At 40.7% G+C, this 25,746-nt stretch overlaps 4 protein-coding genes across 10 annotated transcripts in view; all 4 read left to right on the top strand.

The window, feature by feature from the left end:
- Nucleotides 1-11,009, top strand: part of map3k22 (mitogen-activated protein kinase kinase kinase 22) — a 38,552-nt gene extending 27,543 nt beyond the window's left edge. The window contains exons 11-18 of the mRNA XM_044176597.1: nucleotides 975-1,036; nucleotides 2,673-2,744; nucleotides 3,293-3,457; nucleotides 4,834-4,982; nucleotides 5,121-5,252; nucleotides 6,356-6,485; nucleotides 7,740-7,917; nucleotides 8,875-11,009. Coding sequence (XP_044032532.1) covers nucleotides 975-1,036; nucleotides 2,673-2,744; nucleotides 3,293-3,457; nucleotides 4,834-4,982; nucleotides 5,121-5,252; nucleotides 6,356-6,485; nucleotides 7,740-7,917; nucleotides 8,875-9,103 — 1,117 coding nt within the window. The 3' untranslated portion in view covers nucleotides 9,104-11,009. The remainder of the gene's footprint in view (nucleotides 1-974; nucleotides 1,037-2,672; nucleotides 2,745-3,292; nucleotides 3,458-4,833; nucleotides 4,983-5,120; nucleotides 5,253-6,355; nucleotides 6,486-7,739; nucleotides 7,918-8,874) is intronic.
- An 829-nt stretch (nucleotides 11,010-11,838) lies between these two features.
- Nucleotides 11,839-17,959, top strand: cry-dash (cryptochrome DASH). Of its 5 annotated transcripts, none has more exons than XM_044176608.1 (14): nucleotides 11,839-12,109; nucleotides 12,846-13,018; nucleotides 13,422-13,515; nucleotides 13,615-13,745; nucleotides 13,892-14,040; nucleotides 14,501-14,589; nucleotides 14,715-14,788; nucleotides 15,498-15,587; nucleotides 15,855-15,934; nucleotides 15,993-16,073; nucleotides 16,211-16,368; nucleotides 16,590-16,709; nucleotides 16,860-17,036; nucleotides 17,313-17,528. In XM_044176608.1, exons 1-14 carry the CDS (start codon nucleotides 12,047-12,049, stop codon nucleotides 17,313-17,315), a joined length of 1,482 nt encoding a protein of 493 aa, XP_044032543.1. In that variant the 5' UTR covers nucleotides 11,839-12,046; the 3' UTR covers nucleotides 17,316-17,528. The 5 variants fall into 5 exon arrangements, with proteins under 5 accessions (XP_044032543.1, XP_044032540.1, XP_044032542.1 ...); XM_044176605.1 differs by having other exon boundaries at nucleotides 11,843-12,109; nucleotides 17,346-17,959; XM_044176607.1 differs by having other exon boundaries at nucleotides 11,851-12,109; nucleotides 16,014-16,073; nucleotides 17,346-17,959.
- A 136-nt stretch (nucleotides 17,960-18,095) lies between these two features.
- On the top strand, nucleotides 18,096-22,491 carry myd88 (MYD88 innate immune signal transduction adaptor). Of its 2 annotated transcripts, XM_044176611.1 has the most exons (5): nucleotides 18,096-18,780; nucleotides 19,151-19,282; nucleotides 20,702-20,879; nucleotides 21,471-21,562; nucleotides 21,670-22,491. In XM_044176611.1, exons 1-5 carry the CDS (start codon nucleotides 18,471-18,473, stop codon nucleotides 21,822-21,824), a joined length of 867 nt encoding a protein of 288 aa, XP_044032546.1. In that variant the 5' UTR covers nucleotides 18,096-18,470; the 3' UTR covers nucleotides 21,825-22,491. The 2 variants fall into 2 exon arrangements, with proteins under 2 accessions (XP_044032546.1, XP_044032547.1); XM_044176612.1 differs by lacking the exon at nucleotides 19,151-19,282.
- A 544-nt stretch (nucleotides 22,492-23,035) lies between these two features.
- Nucleotides 23,036-25,746, top strand: part of oxsr1b (oxidative stress responsive kinase 1b) — a 40,633-nt gene continuing 37,922 nt past the window's right edge. Inside the window, exon 1 of one of the 2 annotated variants that reach the window (XM_044176600.1) lies at nucleotides 23,036-23,591. In XM_044176600.1, coding sequence (XP_044032535.1) covers nucleotides 23,522-23,591 — 70 coding nt within the window. In that variant the 5' untranslated portion in view covers nucleotides 23,036-23,521. The remainder of the gene's footprint in view (nucleotides 23,592-25,746) is intronic. The other variant, XM_044176599.1, reaches the window with a different exon arrangement.

The following is a 25,746-nucleotide window of genomic DNA, read 5'->3' on the forward strand; positions in this document are numbered from 1 at the left end:
GTGTTGGTGCCGGTTAACACGTTAACATGTGATCTTGTATGTTGCACACACACACACACACACAGAAGCAACCAGAGGCGTTTATAAGTTTGTAAAGTTTGTAAATGGTGTTAAAGGCCAACAGAGCTTCCTGACCCTGCCTGTGCTGCCTATGTGAAAAAAGGAATCAGGTCACTTGCTGTTGCCATGGCGACAAAACTCTTATCTGGACGCCTGGATTCCTCTGTTATCATGAGAGTGAGAAACAGAGACTGAGTGGGAGACATAAAAGAGTAAAGCAAGAACATGCTGGATAAGAGGAAAAGCGGAGCCAGAAAATGAAATGAAAAGTGGTGAAAGAGTGAGAGTGGGAGTGGGGGTGTGGGTGGAGGTGGGTGGTGGGCGGGTGTGTGTGTGTGTGTGTGTGTGGGGATGAATCAAAAGGGGAAAAAAAGTGAGTGAGGGTGAGAGAGACGGAAACAGCTCTACCTGCACGAGGCTTATCTGGGCTCCAGGCTGCAGAACAATAGCAGGAAACCAGTGCATGGAACTTTTCCCTGCGTGCGGGCATGTGTGCCCCTTATCCAGGGTCTCGTGGCCCCGCGCCGCCCTGCGGTCAACAGAGACGTCACTCTCTGTCGGGTCGTCGTTGCAGGGCTGGCCACAGACGGCCAGGGAGGGTGGGAGGTGGAGGGGGGCTGGATGTACATCGAAACATTTAATGATTTAAGTTCAAGTTCAGCAATTAAGCACCACAAACTTCACTTTCTTATTGTGAGCTTATCTTTTCTAATTCAACACATTGTTGTTTAAAATCGAATGTGACTGAAAGCACATTAGTTTGAACGCAAAAGTCATTTTGAGGCATTTTCGAGGTCGTTCTGAAGTTTCAGACTAGCAGCTGTAGCCAGACTCTGTTTAAAGATAAGGGAAAATTACTGACTGAAATATCAAACCCTTTTAAAACTTTTTCCCCTGTTCTCTTGTCATTTCAGTCCTCCTTTCTCGCAGAGCAACCGTGACAATAATTACCTGAACCTCAACTATGAATACAAAGGTAAGAGAGGCGAAATCTGCAGCAGTCAAACACTACAGAAAGATAAAGAGAACTGCAAAAAGCTTGTTCATTATTAGAAAGTCTGTTCTTACTTTTTTTTTTTTGGTTCTGTGGTAATTATAGCCACACAATCAAGTTTCACAGAAAGAGAACTAAAGCTCTGTTTGTGTAGCTCCCGAATGCCTAAAATGTTTCCCCGTTGCAAATGGCCTCTTGCGATTACTGAGGAGGGAGATGATATGATTTGATGGCTTTATCTGGGAGTAAATACTTAAAATGAAGAATGGATTATTGTGAAGATACATAACGTTTTGGATGTATTTCTTGCGTCTCAGGAGGTGATGAAGGGAGTGTGATAGTATCCTAACTCTTCCTGCTTTGTCTTCCACACACTCTCCTCTGTGTACGCTTTGTCCATCTCCTTTTCCCTTTTGTCTCTCTTTGTTCCATCTCCCGTCTTCGTCTGCCTTTTTCCCAAACTCCAGTTCCTAAAAGACATTGCTGCTTTCCTGTCTTTTCATGATCACTTCCCTTCTCTGTCCCCTCACCTCTTGATGTGCCCCCCTTACTCGTCTACTCCTTGTCCCTCGGCTCCCTGTCTGTCCCCTTTCCTTCAGAACACAGATCAAATAGAGCAGGATGACAGATAGCTCCACACTAATCCTCATGAACAGAGGAACCGCAGCAGCTCTCCCAATCTGGTCATTTCTTTTTATCCTGCACCACCCCCGCACTGTAAATTAAAAAGGCGCTGCTGCATGTTGTGTACACAGACTGGGGGTATGGGAGCTTCATATAGCTGGGCATGCATGCATGCACATGCCTGCACAGATACATACACACACTTTCTCCCCTCCCAGATGTAAAGCTGTGTGGCCCTTCCTGCTGAGGGCTACAGTATTTGTTTACCATTCCCTGTGAGTAGATTTTTCCTCTCCATCCCGCGCTGCCAAACACAAAAAATACCTCCCGTCTCCATGGGATACGGCCACAAAAACAGCGCGAGGGGAGGCAGTCATCTGACAGAACAGCTGCTTTCAATTGCAAGTGGCTCCACTGCTCTCCATTCAGAGTGTGTGTGTGTGTGTGAGAGAGAGAGAGAGAGAGAGAGAGAGAGAGAGAGAGAGAGAGAGAGAGAGAGAGAGAGAGAGAGAGAGAGAGAGAGAGAGAGAGAGAGAGAGAGAGAGAGAGAGAGAGAGAGAGAGAGATAGCACTCGCCTGCGTCAGCAGTGCTCCCCACCTGCCTTTAGTTACTGCTCCACTGGGTTCAGAGCTAAGGCTAAGCTAGCACACATGAGCTGTTTGCAGTTTCTCTCTTGGCTGCAGTGAGGCGATACAACAGCACTGTTCGGTGTGTGAAAAGCTGTCTTCCATTCCGTTGCTTTTCAAATCAACTGACATGCCAAGACGAGCAAAAGCAATGTAGTCTGTCAGATGTGATGTTATCCTGTTATGGCATCAATATGTTTGTGTTTCTGACTAGCACCAAGCAATTAAATCTCCATCATGGAACTCGAGACGTGGATAAAACTAAATTGAGGAGTACTGTAATTGTAAAATGAGAATTCAGTTGTAATGTGAGGCTAGTTGTTGAGGCTTTAGTTACTTCCTAACTTCCTCTTTGCTCCCTCTTCAGGCCGCCATGGGAAAGGAGGGACTTTCCCTCGCCAGTTCCAGTTGCCCAATCGAAGCAAGGATTATGGAGACCGTAAGAAACCAGCTTTGCTAGAGCAATAACAACAACACTGTTACTGCACAGATTAAACAGATGTGTTACTATGTGCACAGGACAACACAGACAGATTCACACACCACTAGCAGTTTAGCTTCAGTTGGATGATGTAGGATCTCATTCTTTACAGTGCCTCCTCCTCACATTTCTATCACTTCTTTTAATTTCCAGATAAAACATTCGTTTTTGGCATTTTTTGCACCCTGCGTAGATTTGGTACATGAAGTGCTGGCTTGCTGTTACAGGCAGCTGCTAGTAATTGCTTACTCAGAGGCTAACCTTGGCTAGCAATGATTTACGTTTCCCTGCGGTGAACCCGAACTTGTATAAAAACACAGTGCCCTGCTTCCTGTCTGAGGGGAAGTGGACGGAGTGGCGGGAGGCACTCTGCTCTGGCTGGCCCTAAGTCTTGGCCAACACCTGTAAAGTAACTGTGTGAAAATCATTCACAGTACAAACAAAAGATGCAGTGGCCTGTGTGTGTAAAGTCATTAATATGTCTATTTTTTTAAATATGTTTTCAGGTCGTAGGACACTTCCGCGCAGCTTCATGCCGCAGGAGAACCTGTTTCAGCTGGTTCCTTCCAGTCGTACACGCAGTTATAATGGAGACAGTACGCTACAGTACAGCGACCTGCGCTCACTGGGCCGCACCGCTGACAAAAGCTGCCAGCGTGGTACAGCCAAGTGTAAGTAGTGCCCTTAAAATCTTAAACCTTTTCAAATGAAGGGACAGAGAAGCACTGAAGGAAACTGAATTTCTGGGCCGTTGTTGTTTATTGGTGTTGTATCAGTCTGGTTCCTGTTGATAATGAGGCAAATAAACCCTCTCTGATAACCCAGACATGAAGAAAGTTCAGACTGTTTTCTTCTGCTTCTGTCAAAAGTAGGGCAGGGTATCAAACCTCAGTACTTTTTACTTTAGGGCTGTAAACCTAATGTATACCGTATGAATATACTGTATGCGACCATATGTCCACCATATTTATGTTTTTTACATGTGTGGGCTTTAAAAAACAAATTTCCCTCCTAGAACAATTAAGACTATCTACCTATCTATCTTTTGGTAATATAATTATTTGATCAGATAATTTCAGATTTTAAATCAAACTTTTTAGACTATTTTATTCAGGCAAAGTTCTTGTTTGGAAGCTTGTTTTTAGACAGAATTATCATTTGAGAACTTTGGCTTTTTTTGTGAAGTGAAAATAGAACATTTAGAAAAGTAAGGCACTAAAAAAAGTATGATATCAGAATCATCAAAAATGTTAAATGCTACCCAGCCCTTGTCGAAAGGCATCCTACGAGCACCTCAAAATATATAATAAAAAAACTCACATAGAAAACAAGGCAAATTAATTTACATCTCAAATTGACGATACATAAACAGTGTGACTTAATTGTTCAAGCAGAAATAAGTCAAACACAGTGGAGTTACTATGGCTGTCAAACATGTTTTAATTCTTACTAGTAGCTAGTAAGGGGAAGTAGAAATAATGTACAGTAATACTGTATGTCACAGCAGGCAGAATTCCGCTCTCATCATCCATGTCACAGGCTCACATCTGTCCTCATTGCGTCCACAGTTCGCGTTGCCCAGAAATTGTCTTTGTCATGAAACGAAAGCAGTCTGTGGTTGACATGTCAGTCTCCGGTGTCCTTCTCACACACGACCAAACTGTCTTACCCGACCACAAAGAAGCTTGTTAATACCAAAACAAAGTCTCAGAGTCTGGGCTTGTGAAGATGAGAGTTGTTGTGTTACTCTCTCTGGGTTTTGACGACTTTGTCGTCTGAGCGTGGTTTGACTCAGATATCAGGGGTTTCCCCATTTCAGAGTATATGCAGTGGGAATTATTTAACGACCCTGTGGTGGATTTGACGTCTGCTCTTGGTTAAGTTGCTGCACTAGTTACAGTCAGGTCTTGTGGTGGATTTTGACTCATGCTTCAGTGTTAGTGTTTGCTCAAATCAGTATATCACGGCGGATCTGTCTGCCTCTGGGGGCTTAGCAACAAAATGAATTACTGGTGGGTTTTCATCATCTGGTGTTTTGTTTCTGCAGCGCCGCGGGCGCCAGTCAATTGGCGACAAGGAAAGCTCCTGGGGCGTGGGGCGTTCGGCGAGGTCTACCTCTGTTATGATGCCGACACAGGCCGTGAGCTGGCTGCCAAGCAGGTGCCCTTTGATCCTGACTGTCAAGATACCAGCAAGGTGAGAGACAACACAATAAGTCACTGGCTGCATGTATTTTAGGGTATAAGACTCAGTGATTTTATAATTAAAGACTAAATATGCTATGTATTTGAATTGCTCTATGCTTTTCTTAATTCAAATACTTTCTTTCTGTAGGAGGTGAATGCTCTGGAGTGTGAGATTCAGCTGCTGAAGAATCTGCGACACGACCGGATTGTTCAGTACTATGGTTGTCTTCGGGACCTTGAACAGAAGAAGCTCACCATTTTTGTGGAGTTTATGCCTGGGGTGCGTATTCTGCAGGGCATTTCATTTGAATATATTTAAACTGTAATAAGTCACATGTAGCACAAACAGCGAGGCAACAGTCCTTAAAGTTTGATTGAGATACAATAACGAATAATATCTGAGAATGTCATATTTTGAGTTGTTTTGGCTGTAGAGATAGGTAAACAGACGTTTTAAGATGAACTTCAAATCAAACCCATACCAGCTACATCTGCTAAAAACCTATTTTGAAATGTCACCAGCTGTCAACAAACGTGTCCTCAGTGGTTGATGTCAGCAGAACAGCTCAGTTTATGAAATCATTTTCTCACTAAATGAGCGCCTTAATGAGCTGCTGTCGCCTGTGGACCCTGTCCCTGCGTCTGTTTTTAATATTTCCTGGGCTATTTTTTTCCTGAGTGGCATTGAGCATCGTAGTCACACATTGTCTGGAACTTGGAAATGTTTATGTTTCACTGGAGTTTACTGGCAGAGGCACAGAGCGGAGGTGAAAAAGCCAAGTTTGTGTGTGACTGCTCAGCATGGCTGCACCACTGTGGCTGACCGATAACACTTAAGGCGTCCCGGGAGGTGGGGGCCAAGTGTCCCTCTGAGAGCCAGAAAGCTGTTTAGGTGTCTTGTTGACAGCTGAAAGTGAAGAGAGAGAGGTTTTGTTTTCACCGTGTGAGTCCAAAACCGCGTCACAGGTGTTACTGGATCAGGTCTTTGCTCCTGTGATTTCCTCATGAGGAACTGAAAACAGGAAATGAAAGGAAATACAGGACATCGAAGGTATTTGGACTCAAAATATAGCAGATTTCTTTCTGCACGTTGTATGTTTATACACTTGGTTTTTGTACTTAAAAATTGGCTCAGAGGCTGCTTTCGCAATAAAACAAAATAAATCCGCTTCAGCTGGAAATGTTATTGCAAGTATGCCGCCACATTTTCCTTAAAACCATTGTTATATTAGACGCTGAACCATTTTATATCCATCATACACATCCTTCCAAAGCAGATCTTCTATAATTTTATATACTACAGCTGTGACAATAATATTAGTTAAAAGTACAGCAAATATAAAGATCTTTCTGTTTTCTCTCTCTCTCGTCCTGACTCTCCAGGGCTCAATAAAGGACCAGCTAAAAGCCTACGGGGCCCTGACAGAGAAGGTGACAAGGAGATACACCAGACAGATCCTCCAAGGAGTCTCCTACCTGCACAGCAACATGATTGTACACAGAGACATCAAAGGTAACTGAAACAGCATGCTAGTGAAGGTCAGGATAGGATTTTAATTGGATTTGTAACGAGTGAACACCCACACTTGAGACACAGACTTAGCGGACAGTGTGTAAACAGCAAATCTTTATGGTTCATATTGCAGCAGCTGTTGCCGAGAACACTACAGATTCATTCATTTTATTCTGGTTGACATTTCCTCATTTGGTTATTCACCGTCTACAGAAGGAGCCTGGAAAAAAATTTGCTATTTTGAACTCCCCTTTGAGATATATATAAGGCTCCATGCTGGTGAAATCGGCCAGCCTAAAAATGTTCAACACCGGATGGAAAGGCTTTAGTTTGGCTGGCCACAGCTTTGGGAGTCACTGCTTCGTTCAGCTGCAGCCAAGAAGAGGGAAATATACCGTCTGGTGGGGAAAAAAGATAGAAGGTCTCACAGGACATGGGCAAGCTCTATGAGAGTATATGTGGGTGGGATTTTCCACTTAGAAATGCTCTTCATGTGTAATATATGGTGTGTGCTCATCTCACCACACAAGTGCTCTTCTGTATGCAGTAAAAGAGCTGTCAGCACATGCGACATTAGACTATAAAGTTTCTGTGAATTTAATGTTCCAAGGAGCCAAATAAAGTTACGGAGTTAACGTGAAGTCTCATATCCTGACAACAAATGTACAGGCAGTGGAAACGGGTTAAAGAAGTGAGAAGTAAAGGTCACAGCTTTAGTCTCTCAATCTCTTCTCTGCAGCCCTCCATCCTACAGTGGGTGTGGAGAGTGAGTGGCGAGTGGTGTACATTAGTCACTGATCAAACAAGTGGAGCGCCTGAAGGAAATGGGATAGACTCGGCTACATGTCGGAAAATGACTAAAGGAGGAGGAGGGAGGATGTTGGGGTTCGAGCTGATGGTTGATTCAATATTTCATTTTCTGATTTGTGTAATGTGCAATGTGAGAAAAGTGAAAACTTGTTTGTGGAGTTGAGTCACTGTGGTATTTATATAAAGATTGCTAAAAGGTATGACATTTTAGAAATAAGTCTGCCAGCATTCCATCATCAGACTTGTCAAGCCAGAGGAAAAGTTTACCTTTCCCTTTAGGTTGTTCAGTCAGTTGAAGTGCTGGCACAGGTACTTTGTAACCACACTGTAACGGCCGACTACATTAATTGAACCTCCAAACTGTCAAAGTATCCCTTAAAGGATATTGACGGTCCTCGGGAGACTCTTGAATAACTCAGAGCTCATTTTGTTTGGTTCCACCAGGTGCTAACATCCTGAGAGACTCATCAGGGAACGTGAAGCTGGGAGACTTTGGGGCCAGCAAACGTATCCAGACCATCTGCATGTCTGGTACAGGAATCAAGTCTGTCACTGGCACCCCCTACTGGATGAGCCCGGAAGTCATCAATGGGGAGGGCTATGGCCGCAAAGCTGATGTATGGTAAGAATAAGATCAGATGGAACTGTAATGAGGCCCAAAGGGGATATTAGACAGTTGCAGCACAAAAATATATTACAAGCACAAAAATACACTGCCGCAGTAAAAAAGCAATAAAAGTTACCTCAATACATGGGTGGTAAAGCAATAAATTGTTGAAACAGTTGTGTCGGTGGTATATACTATATGTAAGCAAGCTTTAAACATGTTAAGTGTGCTGTATTTCAAGATACAGTTCAATTAGTTTTTAGGGATTTCTTTTAGCCCAAGACATAAGAGAATTGTCTAAACCCAAAAAAGAACATTTAATCCTTCAATTCAATCAGAAAACCTAAAAATTACCAAATGACTTTCAAGTGCTCAAGTTCTTTTTTTTTGTCTAATCTCCTGAGACAAACATGGTTTTCACTGGAAGCTTATAATCGTCAATTTTGTGAGATTGGACTGTGTCAAAGAACATGAAACAGTGTTTAACTTTCTACCACTCACTGTTCTACCTGTGGGATGCTAGCACTATGTACAATTATAATTGACTGTTGGTGCTATGAATATAAACATGTAATATATATATTGATATATTATACTCTTGTCTTTTCAGATAATGTAGTCATCTTCTGTTGTAAAAATAATCTAGGTACAATGCATGGCAGAGTATACAACTGAAACCTTAAAAATATGGTGTCTCCCTGCCTCTGAAGCACTCTGGCAGTCCAACAATGTAATAAAACTTTATGTCAAAATTTATAACAAGGGTACAACAATCAAAAAAAGTTGGTTTTTTTAAGCAAGTGTTAACGGGTCATCGCTTATTTTTGAGACCATAGTTGGTGGTGTTTTAATAAATATTGAATAAACATAACAACCCATTAAACTACATGTAAACTAATATTTAATGCCAATATGCTAAAATGAGAAGTTCTAACAATCAACCAGCTCTAACTGGATGTTATTTCTCCTCAGGAGTGTTGCCTGCACTGTTGTGGAAATGTTGACCCAGAAACCTCCATGGGCAGAGTACGAGGCCATGGCAGCCATTTTTAAGATTGCCACCCAGCCTACGAAGCCCATGCTTCCTGAGGGCGTGTCCGATGCATGCAGGGACTTCCTGCGGCAGGTGTTTGTGGAGGAGAAGTGGCGGCCCACAGCAGACGTTCTGCTCAGCCACCCATTCGTCCAGGGCTGCTTCTGAGGCCCGCGGACCCCCCTTCCCCTCCCCTGCCTGCGAGGCCTCCGCGGCCCCGGCACCTCCCCTCCTCTCCGGCGCCCGCCCCGTCCCCAGGCTCCAGGGCTCAGCATCACTCCAATGTCCTGCCCTGTCATCTATCACCAGTGTCTGCCTTGTCAGGACCCCTGCATCTCTTACCAACTAGCTCAACCCGGATTTTTCCCTGAGAGGCCAGGTTGACTGCTGTCAGACCTCCAGAGTGCTCCGAGGCATCGCAGTGTGTTGCCCCAGGGGGGGACTGATGAGAAAGCACTCAGCAGTCTCATGAGCTACAGACTGCTGTCCTTTAACAAGAGCAGGAAAAGTGACCCAAGTTAGAGAGCAGTGGCGTCTCAAGCTTTCTGGGTCTTTACTGCCGCAGAACAGCGTCTCGGTTTGGCCAGACACCATGTAATCATGAGTGGCTGGTAACATTGATCACATCTGATAGAACTCTAAGTTACTCATCAGCCTGAGTTAGCTGTGAGAATGAAGATGGTAAAATATTTTTATATGACAGACAATAACACATACAAAGTCATCTTAGCAAATGAGTTTTCTACTGTCTGTTAAAAAATGTAAATGTATTTTCGTCAACGCCTTACAATGAGAATTTGTAAGTAAGAATGTTTTTTTGTTTTTGTTTTTTTACATTTTTACATAGCACTCACAACCCCATTTAGAAGGATTGTCAACATTGCACTTTTGATATCATGCATTGAAACATTTCCAACATGCAGGATAATCAACTGAGGAGATATTTTTCTATTTGAAGCATTTTAAAAATATAATTTCATAATGAGAATTGTGTAGTTTGTTCCAATGTAAATAAGAAAAAATGCATTTAGCGTGCAATGTCTATTAAGCAATACCAACACTACTGTTGGAGTCTGTGACATCCATTCCAGCTTCCCATGCAGTGAGCCTTGGGTCCACAGAAAAAAACAGTGGCCAAAGAAAAGTTGCAGAGTCAGAAATTTTCACCAACTTCAGGCTAAAGTTAATGCGCAGTATTAGTCATGTTGGATTGTTTTGTCACCTCAGAGCCCTATAGCCTTTTCTATGTTATGGCAGCTTCGTGCACAGTACACTGCACAGACCAAATCAGATGCATTGACGTCACATTGTGTTAGTATGAAAAGCATTATGAAAATTAGATTGAAGTAAGCGTCTCATTTACGTTTTTTGTTGTAACTTCAGTATGAATCCAGTCACCCCATGCCTTTACTTTGCTTCCCACACTATATGAATGGGTCAATTAATGACCACTTGACAGCACATGTAATGTCATGTGAGATAAAGCATAATATTACGAGTTGCCAAAAAAGGGTCAAGTTGGAAAGACAGAGCTACATGCTGTATTCTTTAAAGTGGAGATGAGATGAAACTTTAACTGTGGAGACTGATGTTGCAGGTGTAGTGGCTACCTGTAATACAGTGGCACTTGATCAAATCTTTTTTCACCCTTGTCAGTGCCTTATCTGAATCTGCTTGTAAACACAAATGTTCACTGCCAAAGCGGAAAGCTTCTTAATAAGGTGAGCAGCTGTTCAGTAGAGAGCACACACAGGATTTGCTGAAATTCTTTTATATGGAAAATAAAGATTATACTGTAAATACATATTGTTCTGCACTTTTGTATGAAATTTCGTTACATTATATACAAATCTATTTGATGAAATAGCTACGTTATACAGTAGATTGTACTGTGATTTAGACAGGAGTGTATATGGCTGTCTCTTTGAGAGCTGGTAGGCAGTATGAAAAGGCTGGGAGGCTTTCGATTGGGACAGAGTTTGTTTTGTCTTAATGACAAAGCCTTTAAACATGAAATGTATCAAGTCATTGATCTTTTGTACATTTAACTTAATAAATTCAAGGTCTAAGACTATTTTCCTGTGTGATTTTATTGTTGTGTTGTTTTGTTATCGCATTGCCCCGGACTGTGTTATGAAAGGTGCCCTTGTTGCAGTTTTATCCACTCTTACAATTTTTCTTCTTCTTTGGAGCTAATACCCATTTTTGCACTACATTATCAGATGTATATGCTATTATATTAGAATATAAAGTCCAATAAGGCATTAAATTAAAAGTTATTTTTTCAATTTAATGTCGTCGTCCCCCCCCCCCACAAGAGAATTCTTGTTCCTGTTTTAGCTCCTAATTTTTATTTTTTGAATTTTATTTATCATGGCAACAGCTCATAAGGAGAGAAAGAGAGAAAACACCACATATGCTGAATTTATTTATGTTAAGTCATAATGAAACGTTTTGCCATTTCTTATATGGACAACCATAACAAAATAAGTTGATTAATGGATTGGATTTCGTATATACACTCACAGGCCATTTTATTAGGTACACCTGTACAACATTGTGAAATTCAATACAACAACTCTGCCATGATTTGTACTTTTAAGAAGCTTATACATTTTCAGTTTGTGTTGACACTGTCAGAAACATGATAATTGTACTTTCTGTTTATTATTGAGGTCGTAGTGGGGGGTGGTGTTGTAGGCCTACTGGAGTGCATTATATTGAAAGGTGTTTCTAATATATACCCCCCCCCCCCCCCAACCCACCTATGAGGTGCACCAAATAACCTAATAAAGTGGTCAGTGACTGTGTGTGTGTATATATTTATATATGTACATATATGTGTATATATGTGTGTGTGTTTATGTAGGTAAAGGTACCTAATTGAGAGGCATTATGTTGGTGAAAACTGCCTTTATATGCTTTATAGCCTGAGGCAGCTGCTGAGTTACAAAACCTGACGTTTTGTAACGTCGTGTCTGAAAACGTGACGGACTCACTCGGCACGAGGAGCAGACACTGAAGACCGGCAGACCGGGAGGCGCTACTCTCTGATACGGATATGTTGGTGTTTCTAATAGAACTACTGCAGCTATATTGAAAACGACAAGTATGTCTACCTCCCGTACAATCATATGTTTACTAAGAAACGACTTGCGTCTCCACGACAATGAGGTAAGCCTATGCGAGTCCATATAGTGATGAAATCCGACGCTATTTTAGAGCACCTATTAAACTTATACGTAAACATGTCTGTTTGACGTTATGTGCCTAACTTGTAGCATTTGCTTTGTTGCCGTAATACGAGAACATTTCCAGCATGTCATATAGTATGTTTGCCACTAGCATCAAGCTAGCAACAACAACATTACTTTCGGTATACATTTTTGAAAATAAAAGCCACTTTTTCAAAGTTAAATGATCAGAATATTTGAATTCGTCAAAACAAACGGCACAAATTATATGTAAAAATATTATTCCTGACCTGCCTTTTATCCCTACCATGTACTTTTATGTCTAGCTTTGTAAGACAGAAACTACAGCCCTTCAGTCATCCATACTGTAGAATGGTGACATCAAGATGTACGACTTCTGGTTGCATTTTTCAAAATAAAACACAGAATTTTCCAAATAGAATTGTAGCAAAGCAAAATGCATTTGCTTACTGTCAGTGTCCTTGAAACATCAAATTAAATTTAAGGTGTGTTTTCAGCACTAGCTGGCATGGTTTAGTTGTATACCATAGCAGTGTTTTTGCAGCAGCCATATTTGTAGTTCCAAAACAGTTTGCTCATATAATCAAATGTACTATTTTTTTATATTTATGTGTTTGCTGCCACTGTAATCACGTCATGATAATTTTTCCTTAGAGATGATGGTATGACACATACTTTGTACTCTTTACATGCAGCTTTTCCACTGGGCTCAAAGAAATGCAGAGTACATCGTCCCACTGTACTGCTTCGACCCAAGACATTATGCGGGAACGTACAACTACAACCTACCAAAGACTGGTCCTTTCCGCCTGCGCTTCTTACTGGAGAGTATCCGGGACCTTAGAAACACGTTGCTCAACAAGGGCAGGTAACTAAACTGTTGTTTGTTGACTGTCTTCCTGTATGTGACCCCATTTTATTTGTCTTCTGCTGCTTCACTTACATTGCTGACTTCTGCACAGTTCAGCTCTGTCTTTGTTATAGCACTGAAGAACCATGATCTATTTACAAGGTTTAAAAGTGGTCATGAACTCATGTTATTGTTACACATACACTCGGTGCAGACCTTGTCATCGGCTCTCTAGGAATTAACTGATACAGATGTAACAGGATCAGGACACACCTGGGCTTATATGTTTACATTAACATGGGTGCCGCACACTGTTCCCATCATTTTTTCCTGTTAGCAGGGGGGAAGTTACTAGCTTTCTACCCAGGATGCAGCTTGCCTGGCATGGTGTTATCTAGGACTAATTTCGTATGTGTGACAGCAACCTTGTGGTGAGACGGGGTAAGCCAGAGGAGGTAGTTGCCGACCTCATCAAGCAACTGGGTTCTGTCAGCACTGTGGCTTTCCATGAAGAGGTAGTTTTAAAAAGTCTTTCTCTTATTGTAATTGTCACTACTTTATTACATTGTCTGGTGATTTTGACATAGTTTTTCCTTCATGCGTTTATGTTCCAGGTAACTTCGGAAGAACTGAATGTGGAGAAACGAGTGAAGGATGTCTGTGCAAAGATGAAGGTCAAAGTTCACACCTGCTGGGGTGCTACACTGTACCACAGAGATGATCTTCCTTTTCACCACATTTCCAGGTGAGCGAGGATATGGCTTGCCTGGGACAAAGCATTCCAGTTCTGCTTAATGTCCTGTTTTTGACATTGGCAGTATTATGAGAGGCGCAGATTAAGAAGTGTTAAGTGCTTAGAATATCTTGTAACATTAGCTCCTGGTTTGTTAGGCTGCCTGATGTGTACACTCAGTTCAGGAAGGCAGCGGAGACCCAAAGCAGGGTGAGGCCTGTGTTCCCAACCCCCGAGCAGCTAAAGCCTCTCCCTCAAGGGCTGGAGGAAGGAGCCGTTCCTACAGTAGAAGACCTGCAACAGACACGTGAATAATCCTAATGTTTATCTGCTCAATCCAAATGGTTTAATTCATACAGTTTACATTGTGCTTTCCTTTTGTGTCTTCGTCTTCTGTGAATTTGAAGAAAGGATGTCTGTATCCGTATCACCAAGACTATTCCTGTAAATGTATTTTATGTGCTTATTAAATTTACTTTTGTGTAAATGTCTTTATGTGCTGTTTGCAAATAGGAAGCACAAATTGCTCATTTTATGCAGTGCCTCTCCTGAGTAAATCCTCACTGCTGCTACTTTCAGAATTCAATAGGCAGACTGCTGAGCGCAGATTTCCTCATTAAATGTCAGCGAGCGAGCAGACAAGCTCGATTTCCGTGTATATGATTAAGCTTTTATGATTCTGTGTGTCTTAATGTACATCAGGGAGCGTTTAACATGTATGAAATCCGTGTGATGCTGAAATGCTTCTCGTGTTTTTTTTCTAATAGAGCCTGTGACTGATCCTCGCTCAGCCTTCCCCTGCAGTGGTGGTGAAAGTCAGGCTCTGGCCAGACTCAAACACTATTTCTGGGACACTGTGAGTACAACTTCCATTACACATTGGCACTAGCTGCTGTTTATAAAATATATCAAAAAACACACATGGTGATGTATTATCTATTGTGTAGTAGGTGTAATAAATATATGTTGTCTGTTTTGTAGGATGCTGTTGCAACTTACAAGGAGACTCGTAATGGCTTGATTGGTGTGGATTATTCCACTAAATTTGCACCTTGGTGAGTGTTATTGTATATTTTCTCTACTGCATTGAACATTAAACTGTAGTAGAGTTTAATGTTCGATGTAAGTAATTCCTAAAGATATTTCTAACTGTGCTCCACTGGTATTGGCCAGTGACATTGTGGGGGTGGAGCTGGACTCTCTGTCGGTGGTGTCAGAGAGGAGGATGCTGGCCAAACTACATGCCATCTTGGACAGTGTCTCCCACCCACTCCATGACGTGCTGGTCAAACAAAGGAGTACCTTCAGCGGAAGACTCATTCCCCCAAAAAGCACCACAGAGCGCCACAGGAAGTCATTCCTGCCTCTGGCCATCAAACTGTTTAACTCCTCCCTCTAAGTGTCAGTCTATATGACCCTAAGTCATTAAACTGGACATTGATCATTAACATCTCTGCAATACTTGACATAATTGTGCAATATTCTGTGTTTAATACTCCTGTGCAATATACTCTGTTTTCAGTTTAATTTATTGATATTTATTCATACTTCTATTACTGCTGTGCAATATCCACTGTCTCATTATAATCTTAATAGGCTACACTTAACTTGACAGTTCATGCACTATTACTTACTACTTGTATTATTACATTGTATTATTATACCGCACATACTTATCATCAACCGGTAAATCCACTTTGTACTTTACACTTATTTTAATTTTACACTTATACCCACTTGGTACTTGATTCTGATATTCTGCAGGCTGGCGATGGGTTGCATTTCACCAAGGTATATTTATCATCAGATCAAGCAGTATGAGAGGGAGCGAACAGCCAATCAGAGCACATACTGGTGAGTCTGGAGTTAGAAATGACTGGAATACTTAGATGAATGAGATACAAAACAATATATATTGTATAACAGTACCATACTGGTAATGTATGTACAAAGGCTCACTAGCTGTTGTGGTGATGTCTCTGTATTTGTTAATATAAAGCTATAATGTGTCAAATTGTATATCTACTATTGACCATATATTAGACAATTGACCTGTTTTTAATGGAATAGTTCTGTAGAATTTATCTTCACTTTCTGACTATCTTCACTGCTGCCTTTCAGGGTTATTTTTGAACTTTTGTGGAGGGATTACTTCAAGTTTGTAGGAGTCAAATACGGAAACAGACTGTTTCAGGTCGAAGGTAAAATGAGCTCAAGTTTTCAACTCGTTTTTTGAATACACTATAAATGAATGTAAAGCTCGTGGTAATTTTCTCTCAGGTCTTCAAGACAAATCTGTTCCATGGAAAAAGGACATGAAGCTTTTCAATGCGTGGAAAGGTTTGCACCATTTCTTTGCTCATTGTTCACAGAACATTCTTTATTAAAAATCAAGTCTTGTCTTTAAGAGGTGCATTGACAGTGTATGTGCAGTATATGTATCAGCAGCTGAAAATAAGTCTAATTTGTAATTACAGAGGGACAAACAGGAGTGCCCTTCGTGGATGCAAACATGAGAGAATTGGCAATGACAGGCTTCATGTCCAACAGGGGGCGGCAAAATGTTGCTAGCTTCCTCACAAAAGACCTGGGCCTGGATTGGAGGATGGGAGCTGAGTGGTTTGAATACCTTCTGGTAAATAGTGAGGGCCAGGTTTTAGAGCTTTGGAAAAGTGAAATGGTATTTTTAGGACCTAATTAATTATGTAGGCTAATAAATAATATCATTATTGAGATGTTGTGGAATAGCAGAATAACACATTTTTTAAAGTATTGAGCTCAGTCCTTTTATTTTTATCTATAGATGATGATACTCACAAGTGCCTTGTCCTCATCATTTTGAATTTTACTCCAAAGATTGACCATGATGTCTGCAGCAACTATGGCAACTGGCTTTACAGCGCTGGTATAGGAAATGACCCTAGAGAGAACCGGAAGTTCAACATGATCAAGCAAGGCCTCGACTATGACAATAATGTATGTTTGAGCAGATGCATGAATTGATTCCCTTCGACATCTATCCGGAGCTTTTCATTCACTGTTTGCACTTTGACACAGAATGTCTGAGTCACACTTGTGTTTGTGATGGTGATGAAACCTGTACTAATCCCCATGCGTCTGTTTTAGGGTGACTATGTACGGCAGTGGGTTCCTGAGCTGCAGGGCATCAGGGGAGCTGACGTGCACACGCCCTGGACCCTCAGCACTGCTGCACTGTCACATGCTCAAGTGTCCCTTGGAGAGACCTACCCCACCCCCATCGTTATAGCGCCTGAATGGAGCAGACACACTAACAAGAAACTGGTGGGTGTTTGAGAAAAGGGAAGTGGATAGTATGATTGCTGCTGCTTTTTTTTTTTATCCTTTATGGCTGCAAATAAAAGTGGTGGAATGTAAGTAAGTACATATACTCAAGCACTGTACTTAAGTTAATTACAAGTACCTCAAAAATTGTATTTAAGTATTTATATTTTATGCTGCTTTATACTTCTACTCCACTACAATTCAGAAGGATATATTGCAATTTTTACCCCTCTAAATTACATGTATATGAGTAGTTAGCAGTTTTGCCCTTCACAGTAAGGGCAAATGTTTGTTTTCCTTTTTTTTCAGAATGGCACAGGGCCTTCACCAAGAGGAAAGAAAGGCCCATCTCACACTCCCAAACAACATCGGGATAGAGGCATAGATTTCTATTTCTCCAAAAGCAAAAACCTATGATCTGCCTCAAAGCAAACACATAACAAGATGCTCAGAGGATGGAAGCTCCAGTGATGCAAACTTGGACTGTTGCTGTAAAATCTGTGTTGCATACTGACGTGTTGATCTAGGGAAGTTATTTGATGAGGATTTGAGGAAATGCATGGTTCTACTTACACTTGAATACTTGAACTTATCTATATACAGTATATATACTAGGCTACATGACACCAGTTCTCTAGAAAAATAGGCCTCATAAAGCACCTTTCCTGGACTCATTTCTACATTTCCTGCTGTGCTGCAACAGTGAAAGCCACATTGTGGTTTTTAGTTTTGATCAGTTACAATGATTTGTATGTTGGTGTTTTGTGCAGATTGTTTTTCTTGCCATTTTCTTGTCTTTTTGGATATACAGCTGTTTTATTAATTCTATCTGTGGCAGTTACAAAATAATATTGCTAAATGGAAGCATTTTTGTTACCTGATTTTGTTATGCAATGCTGTAAATTACACCGTTATCAGCATTACACTGAATCTTGAATTCTTGATTCCAGTTTAATATCAAATATTATCAAAGGAAGGAGGTAAAGCAGAGCTTCCTGGGGGGAAGTTATGAACATAGACAAGAACAGGGAACAGAAACACACTAACCATTTTTTTTTTCGCCAACATTTTCCTGCGGTGCCCGCTGATTCAAGCCATTTTACTAATCAATGAAAGTAGTTTGTTTCGTTTCTGTCACCAACGCGATAATGCCAGCTGTATAAAAACAACTAGAATCTAGTAGAAGTGCACTGTTTTGGCCAGTGTCTAGGTAGGCAGCACATCCCCTCCCCCGTGTGACGCAGTCCGCTAGATGACATCACTTCCTTGTTCTCTTGTCAGGTAAACTGGACGCCTGAAGCAAGTCACTACTTCAAATCACGCCGTCTGTCGTTATAATGTTTCAACGCGGTTTGTATTTGAACTTTATTTTACACAGTCTGTGATTTTAACTAAAGCTTGGCGTCTCACGGAGTTCTTCGAAAACTTGCGAACATGGCGTGCGCCGATTCAGAAGTCGACTTGGGGACGATTCCTCTCATTGCACTGAATGTGAGTGTGAGGAAAAAGTTGGGACTATATCTGAACCCCAGAAACGCGGTGGCAGCCGACTGGATGGCTGTTGCAGAGGCCATGGGCTTCACTTACCTAGAGATAAAGAACTATGAAGCGTCAAAGAGCCCCACCAAAACCTTCCTGGAGGACTGGCAGGCTCGGTCCACAGATGCGACAGTGGGGAAGCTGTTGTCCATCCTGGCGGAGGTGGAGAGAAAAGACATTGTGGAGGACCTCCGTCCTTTGATAGGTGCGTTGGTATCATTTGGACTTTCTGTTTATTTTCTACCTTTTTTAAAATACGTATTTCGTTGGTACATTTAGGCTACATAATATTTACTCACGTGTAGCTTGAGCCTGTTTTCATCGTCTACTTCAGGAAATGATTCACAACCTAAATTCCCATGTTGCAAAAAGTATTTACACAAATGATTCAGAATGTATTAAGAAACATTTGCCAAAATATAGTAATTGCTAATTTATTTATAAGCTGAAAATTAAATTTTAGTTAAGCTATGAGAATTTCTACAAATTTGTACACAAAATAATCCCCCCAATTTACTGTATGCAAACTTATGTATATGTGTGTTGTTTGCACATATACATCTTTTTTGTATCAGATGAGGATGTCAGGAAGTATTGCGAGAGCCTGAAGAAAAAGGCTGAGCCCCCAGTTCAGGTTCATGAGGTTGACAGCTGCGTCCCTCGCACCCCAGAGAGGTTTGGTATCACCCTGGAGGATGACCCTGAAGGTCAGTATTTATGTAATCCTTATTTTTGTTTTATTATTTAAATACTCTATTCAAATAGAAGGCAGTGCAACTGGTTAAACACACAGTGATTTGTGTCTATAAACATATGACACCCCCCCCGAATCAGCGCAATGCAACTCATCATTGCTTCCACGGCCATAGTAGAGCTGCCTGCGAATTACAATCCACAGTACCAAATCCAGGATGTATTCGTTCATTTATACTAAGCAGTGGCAACATTTACAAAATAACTGTAGAACAATTTCAAGGATTTTATGCAACTTTATATATCTACTCCACTGCATTTATGTGATAGCTATAGTTACTAGTTACTTTGCAGATTAACATTTTACACACAAAACATCAGAAAAAATTCAATAAAACATGATGAAGCACTCAGTGTTATATAAAGTAGTTCAAATTAGCAGTAAAATGCTGCTTACATGTTAATACATCTGTAATAATAATCCAATCATATAATATTTACAACATTATAACACTGAATTGGGCCATTAAGCATAATGAGTACTTTAAGTTTAACTTTATTGATACTTTAAGTACTAATTTAAGTACTATAGTATTTTTCTTAAGTACTATAGTATTTTTCCAATGAAACTTAACTAAGTAAGTAAATGTAGATAATATGGTATTAATACTTTTACTTAATTAAAGGATCTGAGTACTTCTTCCACCACCGGTAATAAGAAAATTGAACTTGTAACGAATTGCAGTTACAGTGTCAAAACTACACTTTGAGCTGTTGTATTAGAATAAACATGATAAAATGCTATGATTAATTAATAGCTAAAAGTTGTTGTGCATATATTCTGCTTGACTTGTGACTGTGATTGCATAGCTGTTGTCTGTTCAACACCAAGAGAACAGATTATAAGTATGCATTAATGCATGTCAGATGAAACTAGTGAAAACAGAAACCTTCAATAATTAGAATTACTTTTCTAGGTTACCAAACAATCAATAGCTTTTGCCTTTCTTTAACAATTTCCATGCTACCTGAGGTTTTCTCTCCAGATACATCCCCTAAACGTCTTAGCACCGCTGGTCACTGCTGTGACTTTGTAATGCAGTTATAATAGCCAGTGTATTTGCTTAAGTCAAACCTGAGATAGTGACAGGAAAAGCTCCAACTTGTCTCATAATCTTACAAGTCATGTGATGCTCTAATCACACATGTCTGCACCGCTGAACTGTTCCACTTCCCTGCACCGCTTTGTGGTTGCCACCTACTGAGGTTATATTTTACTTCAGTGGAATATATCTCAGTTCTGTGGAATACAATTTTTTCCAAGTTTATTGTGTGTACATGTTGTCTTGGGTTGCAAGCTGTTGCGTAATACTGGCCTTATAAGTATAAATAAAGTTGTATTACTGAATTGAATCTAATTGAATTGAATCCAGGTCCTCCTGAGCTGTTTGATGCCTTCATCTGCTACTGCCAGAAGGACTTCCAGTTTGTCCATGAGATGATCAAGGAGCTGGAACAGACAGAGTACAAGCTGAAGCTGTGTGTGTTTGACAGAGATGTCCTCCCGGGCTCCTGTGTATGGACCATCACAAGTGAACTCATTGAGAAGAGGTGGGATATCGACACATGCTAAACAAGTCCAGGCCTACTCTGTTGATTTGGCTTTTTACTTCAGTTTTAACTAGAAAAATTGAAAACAGAAGAAGAAACACACTGGCATATGGGGCATACTCCAAGTAGATCAGCAGAAACAAACAGGCCAGCCAAAGCAGTCACTTTTGCTTGATCCTGTGCTTTTTAGGTATTGTTTGCATGCAACACAACTTTGAATTTGTAATTCTGTTGCAAAACAGACTCCTGCTTGCACAGTCATCAAGAATGCATTTAACCACAGGATTTGTACCTGGCCTGCTGCTTATTAACAGTCTACAAAATGTATTCTACTATCGGTGGCTCTATTCATAATCTGGTTGGACAAAAAATTGAATTGGAAAGTTCACAGATACAAAAGACATGAAAGTTTCAGTCATGGCAGAAAGCTAAACTCGCCTAACAGTTTCATTTTTAAATTTAGATATAGAAAGCCCCCCCTCAGAGTAAGACATTTTCTGTGAGACGACCCATAGTCCCCCCTTCTTAAAATCTCCCTTATTTCTGACATTTCATTTTTGCAACAACTATAATATGTGACCATCTGTGCAGGTGTAAGAGGATGGTGGTGGTGATTTCTGATGAATACCTTGACAGCGATGCCTGTGACTTTCAGACCAAGTTTGCTCTCAGCCTCTGTCCCGGTAAAGTAGAATTTTGTTATGTTAAACAACGCTATCTAACTAACTTTTTTCTGACATATGCCTGTGCACGCATGTAACTTACCTTTTTATTCTTTTTGCTGTTTCAGGAGCTCGAAATAAACGGCTTATTCCAGTGATGTACAAGTCAATGACAAAGCCATTCCCCAGCATCCTACGATTCCTCACCATATGTGACTACACCCGGCCTTGCACACAGGCCTGGTTCTGGATACGGCTGGCCAAAGCTCTCTCACTGCCATAATCATGGACCAGGCGGCTGCATTTTTATTCCTTCACCAGGGATGTTGGACAATGGCCAAACATTACAGTTTCAAATATGTGCTATTGCTTGTGATCCATGTCCTGCTGGCTTCTGAACCCACTCATTTACTGTGTGTATACAGTATATATTATAATGCTACTACTTGTGTTTCCTATGAAGATGACATGGTGATTTCTGAACATTATCATTATGAAAATCAAGCCACACAAGGACACCAAATATCAGCAAAGTTCTCACTGCACACAGCCATTATTATGTTAACGTAAATTTGTATTTATGTGCGTTACTTGTGAGGAGGATCTATTTGTATTAGGGGCAGCATGTACTAAATGCTCTGTTAAAGCTGTTTTGGTTTTTTTTGCGCTGGCCACTTCCTCTTATGAGTCAACTTCTAGATGAGATTGAAGCTAAAGAGGAAGAGATATTGTGATTGTGATACTTCTACTTGTTGAGTTTTACTGACTAGTGACACATCCCTTTCTCTCTGACTTTTTCTATCTGTCCCCATGTCTGACAATTGATTTTGTATGATTTTGTATTTTTGATATGGTCTTTTTAAAACACATTCATAAAAAGTGAATTAATTCTACCTTGAATAAATTGTCTGAATATGATTTTCTCAAAATAAATGTAAGATAATTTTCAAGGGTGATTTTCTTTTACTTTTAAAGCATATGTACAGTTATGAAAGCGCAATATGTTCTGTAGTTCTCCAGCAGGTGTCGCGATTGTGCAATTCCTACATGATGTAAAATTAACCAGCAGAGGTGTCGCTTATTGAATGTTGTAAAGAACTGTGGCTCAGTACATTTTACACTTAATACGTGAACATCCAATCACAGAGAAGCGTTCGTGGTACTGTCCAATCAGAAGACATGATGTTCCTGGAGCACTACACCTCTTTTGATATACTTGAATATTATAGAATATTTTATTCCCTGAGTTCAGCTTGTCAGGTAGCACTTCCCAGCCTGTTTAATACCTAAACGTGCTCCATTAATCAATTTGTTATTGAATGGGTAGAGCTGGTAGTGCTATGTGCTACTCTGAGTAATAAAAGATGGTGTTTGTTTGCTGTATGAGAATAAGATATACCTGCAAGGCTTGACTCGGGGCAAAAACGCAATTTATGACGCAGTCCGCCATTAAAAGTGTGGCGGAACCCAAAGCCTTGATTCGTTTTTGGGCATGTTTTACTTAATATTTGAACACTCTTTGTAGTGGCTTGCCAAGAAAGTAAAATTACTTAAAAATATATAATTATGTATAAAAGTCTTAACAGAAATATCTAAAGGTTTTGTGTGGTTAACGTTTTTAACAGTAGGGCTTCTGTCGCTGTATGTTTGGCACGGTCTCTTTAGCTGTAGCTCAGTCTAATTAGCCGCCAATCAGTGCCAATAGCAGTTTCCTCTTTATTCCGGAGCACAGTGCGGTCTAACGTCCCACACTCAATATGTCCGCCGGGAAGGTCCACATTTGCTCAGTAGGAATGCGGTAGGCGGGGCTGCTAGGCTAGTGTCAAACTTTGGGAATGACAGGAGTGCTGCAGGATTCTCAAAGAAGGGGAAGTGTCGCCCTTGTTGGTCCTGTTTGGATTACTTTGACTTCTTCTTGCGCACAGTCTTTGGATTCACCACCTTTCTACAGATAGTACGGCCTCAGCAGACTCCTCAGCCATGTCGGAGGACCTGAGCTCCCAACCCTGGTCCATCAACAAAGATGATTATGAGCTACACGAGGTGATTGGTATGTGATGCTTAGCTTGTTAGCTTAACATATGTGTTAACCGACAGTCTGAGAATTTCTGCCGTTAGCTTACTAAAAAGGGGGCTTATCACAGCTAACATAAGCCTTAATATCTCTTAAGTCTAGTGAGCAGAAGGCATCTTCTTCCTCTTGAGCTAGATTGAGTTCATCGCGTTTGGCAACTTGGCAATCCTAGCCGGGCGGTGTTGTGACTTGGAGTCAGTGGAATGTATCTGGTGAGAGCTGTTTACCCGTCCGCTGGGGCTATGCCGAAGTCCAAAACGAGCGTAATAACGTAACTGTCTAGTCAGGGTCTGACTACTTGCTGGAAAAGAACCGCTTTCATTGAGCAGTCAGTTATACATGTGAACAGCTAGCTTAATACTTTCTTAAATATACTCTAGCTAGATTGTATCTATGACATTACAAGAATATTAACTATATCTTATTTAAATGTGTCAGTGTTGGTATTTTAGACAGAACCCAACCTGCAGAGTAGGTTTTAAACAGAAGTGACATTACATATAACATATTCTCAAAGATATATTTTTATTTGGGGAAGACACTGCATTGAAAAACATAGTATCAGCCACGTAACGTTACTGTAGAGAAGACAGAAACCGTGTTTAACTCATACTGAGTTTCTGTTCACGCCCATTTCCAATAAAAATACACTGGGTATTCAAGCACAAGCACAGAACTTTTTCCAAAATACTTATGTTGCCACTGCAGAGTCCAGAGATTATACTTCATGGACCTTCTCAGAGTAGGATATTGTTTTGGGCAATTTACTGCCTGAATTAATCCAGTTATGTGAGAGCTCTTTGGAGGGGATTAATCAGTATTATGGGGCTTCTAACCAAGTCCCTCACAGAAAATGGGGAAAAGTCACTTGATAATTTGCTGGGTAACATCATCAATAATACTTTGTTTAAACCGGTCTGGAATGAACTTCTGAAATGTCCCACCCCTCAAATAGCTGACCCTGTCCTACTGACTGACATTTGTGAGGAGGAAGATATATGATTTAGTGTGTAACATATAAGCAAAGTATTGTCCTCTAAAATCAGTTAGTTTGTGCCTCTGGTTTACTTTACCTAAGTGGTGCATGCTTCCTCTACAGGGAGTCAGTGTGTTTATAGAGGGTCCATTCTGCAGGCCCCTAAATTAACCTTTTTGTGTATTTTTCAAAAGACTTGGATTTAACTCTAACCCATTTCTACATTTCCTCTTTCATTTTCTTGGAAAATTTGATCTGGGACACCCCACAAGAAAACGCCCTGCAATTTAGCATGCACACAGAGATAAAGCCCCTCTTGTATAGAAACCAGTTATGTGACATTTTCCTACACAATGTGTGACACACATTGTCAGCATAGGTTTGAAATCGGTAAGGCTATTTCAAGGTTGGACTGCAGCATGCTTACATGGGGTTAGGGCAAGGGATAATGATTGTGCAGTTAGCCTAGTTTCTTCCCCTCGTTTTATAAATGATTGAAAGCTGATTACCAGTTGTGCTCTTAAATCTGAAGGAGCTGGTCTATCATCTAAATTAGCAGAACCCTCTGTGTGATACTGTGTTTCAAAGCCCCTCATGAACACAAGTTAAACAAGAAATATCCTTCTATTTGGCATCTGCTTCTGTTCATATTAAACCTCCCAACAGTCCTGTCCCTTTTCTCTCTCTCTGCCCTCTCAGAAAATCTTTGCTTGATTACCATATAACCAACACAACTTTTAAAAAGTTGAGCTTTAAGTCTGTTTTGCTGCAATTTCCTCTGTCAGGCCTTCTACTATATTGATATCTTGTTTAGTTCACAATGAGGTAATATTTGGGAATAGGCTTTTACTATGAATGAACACTGAGGAGTTCTTGCTGTTCTTATCATGTAGACTTGTGATCGCACTTCCTGACACCATTTTCCTCAGGTTACCATCTTGACATTTGCCGTCAGGATTTCCCTGGACATATTGCCCATTCCTAAATCACAATAAAGAATTCAACTTACTGGGAAAAACCAATGAGATAGAAGCAGCAATAGGGAGGATTTGGTTAGTTAAATTACCTAAGGAAATGCTTGAGTTTTAAAGTCACTAGTGTGGGTTCATGTTTGGATGGCATATTCTCGAAAACAGTCATTCAGGGGTGGTGCTG

Source organism: Siniperca chuatsi, linkage group LG19 (genome assembly GCF_020085105.1).
Source record: "Siniperca chuatsi isolate FFG_IHB_CAS linkage group LG19, ASM2008510v1, whole genome shotgun sequence".
In the NCBI taxonomy this organism is placed as follows: domain Eukaryota; kingdom Metazoa; phylum Chordata; class Actinopteri; order Centrarchiformes; family Sinipercidae; genus Siniperca; species Siniperca chuatsi.

Excerpts from the sequence above, each read along its gene's own strand:
- cry-dash (XM_044176605.1), top strand. The coding sequence starts at position 12,047 with ATGTCTACCTCCCGTACAATCATATGTTTACTAAGAAACGACTTGCGT. Across the intron at positions 13,516-13,614 it reads CTGTGGCTTTCCATGAAGAG|GTAACTTCGGAAGAACTGAA; the intron begins GTAGTTTTAAAA and ends TTTATGTTCCAG. Across the intron at positions 14,789-15,497 it reads TCCACTAAATTTGCACCTTG|GCTGGCGATGGGTTGCATTT; the intron begins GTGAGTGTTATT and ends GATATTCTGCAG.
- myd88 (XM_044176611.1), top strand. The coding sequence starts at position 18,471 with ATGGCGTGCGCCGATTCAGAAGTCGACTTGGGGACGATTCCTCTCATT. Across the intron at positions 18,781-19,150 it reads GGACCTCCGTCCTTTGATAG|ATGAGGATGTCAGGAAGTAT; the intron begins GTGCGTTGGTAT and ends TTTTTGTATCAG. Across the intron at positions 21,563-21,669 it reads TGCTCTCAGCCTCTGTCCCG|GAGCTCGAAATAAACGGCTT; the intron begins GTAAAGTAGAAT and ends TTGCTGTTTCAG.